The sequence below is a fragment of the Nicotiana tabacum genome, chromosome 22 (genome assembly GCF_000715075.1).
Source record: "Nicotiana tabacum cultivar K326 chromosome 22, ASM71507v2, whole genome shotgun sequence".
In the NCBI taxonomy this organism is placed as follows: domain Eukaryota; kingdom Viridiplantae; phylum Streptophyta; class Magnoliopsida; order Solanales; family Solanaceae; genus Nicotiana; species Nicotiana tabacum.
The window spans coordinates 144,528,544-144,533,209 of NC_134101.1; the positions used below are offsets into that span (position 1 = coordinate 144,528,544).

Consider the following 4,666-nt stretch of genomic DNA (forward strand, 5'->3'; position numbering starts at 1 on the left):
CATACTTGAAAATAAGCTTTTTAAGCAGACATGTCAGTTTACTGCTCCCCACTGGGTATAAACACAACGAATGCACCTTAACCTTGCTCAACAGTCCCACAATAATTCTATGTTTTGCTTCTTTGACTAGCAGGACGAACAGTTCCATCTTCACCACAGCATGGAACTAATTGAAACTATGCTAAGTAGATAGCTTTAGAAAGTAAAATAATCAAATATCAATTTTAGATCAATACACAATTCATCCAAAACAATTAGTATCTCCCTGGCATATGGTCAACATAGAGAAGGCATCAAACCTGAGTTTTCAAGCAGCGATTGAGAAGATTGGCAAACAATTACTTGCTTCGCCGTGCTAATCATCTGTAGCAGCAGCCAAAAACATCACCATCTTTCAAAAAGTAGTCACATAAAAGCTTAAGGGAAGAGCCACATTCACCATTTTACAAAGAGTAGTCTCAGAATTGGCCCAAGCTTTAGGCAAAGAATCTCTGGATTATTCTTTCTTATTCTTGTAGTTTTCTCGAATTCAAAATGCGTGCATGATATTTCCCAGAAAGCAAAGAGCGTGATTGCACGTTTAGACTTGGCTTCTTACAGCTTTGAAGGTTAATTTAACATTTTAACTATTGTGCTTTTAATAAGTCTTAGATTAGCCACATGCCCCAATCAATCTAGATTAGCCATATGCCACAGATATATAAATGAGCACCTTGAATGATTGTTCACCTCAACGAAGCACAAACAAACGCTATTCAACATTAAAAAAAGTTGCTAATTTGGTATATGCAATATGCAAACCAAGGTATGAATGTAAAACAAGCTGAACAATACAAGCTCAATAATTAGCAATGCTGAATACCAGGGACACAACCAGAAGTTAAATGAACGTCAACTAAAATAGCAAAAGATAGTGACCAAATGCGTGTTCACTAGTCTAGGCAGAGAAGAGTTTGTTAAAATTTGTTACGTGATAATGCAACTAAAGCACTTGCGTGCAAAAGACGCTGCTTCAACGTTACTGGCACCGTCGATTCACGCTTTGACCCTTTTCTACAGATATGCCCATTACTCGGGAAAAAAAGAACCCTAAATCAATTCATACGAAACAAGAACGAGAACAATAATTTATAAGCATAAGGCATAAACTCCAACCATCTCATAACTACAAATGACATATCAGTACAGTAGAACTGTTGTTTCAAATGCCTACAGGGAATTAAAAGAAAAAAAGAAATCTAACATTGTGGACGAAGAAGAAAAAATTAAAACCCGATTGTCTATAGCTTCCAAAGGGCAAAATACCCAAATTACCCACCAAGATTCAGGAAATTTACAGGACTACCCCTACACAAACAAATCCTCCATTCCTGCTCTTTCACTTCCTTCCCCCTCTCCTCGTGGAGGCCTTCTTCGCTGGCGACTTGACGCTTCTAGCAGGTGTCTTCTTCGCTGGCTCCTTTTTGGCTGGCGCCACCTTAGGTGCTGCTTTCCGACTTGGAGTCGTCCTGGTAGCAGTCCTTGCAACCTTAGCTGGCTTCGTCTCCTTTGCCTTTGGCTTAGTCGCCGCCTTTGCCTTCACAGGAGTAGCTTTAGGCTTAGCAGCGGCAGCTCTGGGCTTAGCAGCAACAGTCGCTTTGGGCTTGGGCTTAGCAGCTGGCTTAGCCTTGGCAGCGGGTTTTGCCTTGGCAGCGGGCTTCGCCTTGGCAGCGGGCTTCGCCTTGGCAGCGGGCTTCGCCTTGGCAGCGGGCTTCGCCTTGGGCTTGGCAGCAGCTTTGGGCTTTGCAGCGGGCTTCGCCTTGGCTCCCTTGGGCTTAGCAGCTACAGCAGTCTTCTTCTTCGCCGGAGCAGCAGCGGCGGCCGGCTTAGAAGCCGCAGCAGCAGAACGAGCCGATGTAAGCTTGTAGGAGCTCTTGACTTTCACCAGCTTACCAGAAGCAACAAACTTCTTCAATTGATTCAGCAACAGCTTTTTTAAATTCGGTGGAAGATTCTTCTGCTTATCCTCAATGAACTTCGTTATAGCGTACTGGCTTGATCCAGTTCTCTCCTTCAATGTCACAATTGCATCGCTAATCATCTGCAGCAACAACAAAAAAAGTTAACTTCAAAGCATAATTCAACCAAATCAAAAACATACATTAACAAAACTGAAAAACGAAAATACATGACAAGCTCCATTATCAATTACCTCAAAGTAAGGAGGATGAACTGAAGCGGTCTTCTTCCTGGGGGCAGCGGGTTTTTTAGCCTTAGGCTCTTTCTTAGATGTTACAGGCTTGGCTGGAGGGTTATTCTCCTCCTCCATGACCGGTTCAGGAGCGGCGGGTTCAACTGCAACCTCGTTTGCTACAACTGGTTCTTCAGTGGAGGCCATTTTCGAAGCAGAGAAATGTGAATCGAGAGAACTAGGGTTAGGGTTTAGCGAAGAATGAAAGGGGGGAAATGGGGAAGAATGGATCTGCTTGTGTGTAGAATCTACTGGGATTACTCTCTTTGATGTGAGTCTATGATGAAAATGAGAAGATTTATATAGTAAGAGTAAAAGGACTTCATATCCGAAAGCTGAAATCTGATTGGTTGATAACCTTTTGACGCGGATTCATGCCTTGCGAAAATTTTAAATTTAAGCCGTCGGATGTAATTTTATCAACGGCTTTGACCTCTAGGAGACTAGGACATGGATTGGGATTCAGAATGGGATGCATTTTCAAGTTGGTGGAGGTGTGCTTCTATGCTCAATTAATCTGGGCATAACTAGAGATATACTTAATGGATTTGAGTGAAATTTTTTTCTACTTGTAGAGAATTTCGTAAACTTTCTTTAGAGTATTTATTTTAAATTTTTGGATGATAAACCTGTGAGATAATTCGTGTGGAACAACAAGGTGTCATTTCAATGATTTTCTTGGAGTGTTTTGTGGTGTTTACTCATTTTAGGGAAAGTTTTTGCATAAAACTCCAGTTTTTTTTTGTGTGATTTGATAGTAGACTAACTGAGGAATCCGTAGAATCAAGAATCACAAAAATCCGACTAAATTTGACCATCGAAATATTGATTCAAATACCATTGAGGATGAACACATACCAAGAACATATTTGTAGTCTTTTAAATTGCAAGCATAAAGCAAATGTGTATATTTTCTTAACAGATCTCATTTAGCTTTTAAGATGTTTGTTCACTCGTGTACTTGTTAATGATTGAATGTAATATAGTGTAAAAGTTAATGTGTTATTTATGAGAATGATACATAAAATTGTTTGTCGTAGTTCTACATGCTACAAATTTTATTGCCCTCTTGTTACCTTACGTGATGCCACACTTGGTTAATACATAAGTTTTTAGTATCATGAAAAAATTCAATGTTGTAATAGAGCATAACATTATGTCAATTTACATGTAGATTATATTCTTTTTATTGTGGTAAGTTCATTATTGCTATTTTATGTAGTATGACAAGTATGCCTTCCAAATCAACTAACACAAATACATTATGTAGAGCCATAATATTATTTGTGTAGTGCATCTTCAAGTATTACTATCTCGTACATTTCAATTTTCTTCGAATTATCACAATTTAAAGTTAGTATCTATTGTTTGAAATGATAAATATTAAGTAACTTTTGCATTTACTTGTGAAATATTGCATAGACTATCTATATAGGTTTTTTAAATGTCATATCAAACTTCTTCTTAACTTTAACTTTATCTTGTATCAGTATTGATTATCTTTATTTGTGTATTGATTATCTTTATTTGTGTATACTGTCAAAGGACTATTTGATCGCTAACAACAACAACAACAAAAAAATCCAGTTCAATCCCATATGTGGGATTTAGGAAGGATAGCATATACGCAGACCTTAATCGTACCTTATGAATAAAGAGAGGTTGTTTTCGATGGATCCCCATCTCAAGAACAGCAAAAGGACACAATAAACAAGCATTAACAATGACAAGGAAATAAGGTAAAAGCAACAAATATCACAACATGTAATAGCAGAGAAACTAGGAATACGAAGCTTCTTCGTCATCCATCACTAGGGAATTGACTTATAGCCCGTTTGAACAAACTTCTAAAATCAGCTTATTTTGAGAAGTGCTTTTCTACTTTTGGTGAAAAGTAGTTTGTGTGTTACAACCATATCCACATGTGTTAGTTCATGCCATATATTAGTTAACATAAATCCAAGAAGGAATTATCTTTGAGATTATAAGAAGTCAATCCTATTGGTCTTAAGTGATACAAGAGTGTATAAGGGTGATTAACCAGTATTAGAAGTTAAACGAATCAAGGATGTTGTAACTCGTATTTTCAGGTAATCTAGCGGTGCTTAATACACTCAATAGGTCATTTATTAAGGTATTTTAATCATATAATATCCGTATCATAAGTCTTGAAGTCAAACGAGTTATGAAACAAAAGTCGACAAAAGTTGTCGCAACTTAGGTTCATAATTTTACTTAAACATTAGGTCAAATGTTTCTAATCTTTTCTCATAATTTACAAGGAATTACGGGGTGATCTACCCACCAAATTAAAGATCTATGAGTCTAGTTTCCAACGCATTAAACCGTTCATCGATACGATCTCGGAGTAGAGAGATATTCGCGTTTTCGCGAGACTGCACCAAGCACCTCTCTATGGGGCCCACTAAGTCGGTT

At 38.0% G+C, this 4,666-nt stretch overlaps 1 protein-coding gene across 1 annotated transcript; it reads right to left on the bottom strand.

Moving 5' to 3' along the window:
- Nucleotides 1–1,127: 1,127 nt before the first annotated feature.
- LOC107766305 (uncharacterized) lies at nucleotides 1,128–2,512 on the bottom strand. Its single transcript, XM_016585059.2, has 2 exons — nucleotides 2,192–2,512; nucleotides 1,128–2,080 (listed from the first exon to the last, which is right to left on the bottom strand). The coding sequence occupies exons 1-2, from the start codon at nucleotides 2,375–2,377 to the stop codon at nucleotides 1,379–1,381; spliced, it is 888 nt and encodes a 295-aa protein (XP_016440545.2). The 5' UTR covers nucleotides 2,378–2,512; the 3' UTR covers nucleotides 1,128–1,378.
- Nucleotides 2,513–4,666: the final 2,154 nt, after the last annotated feature.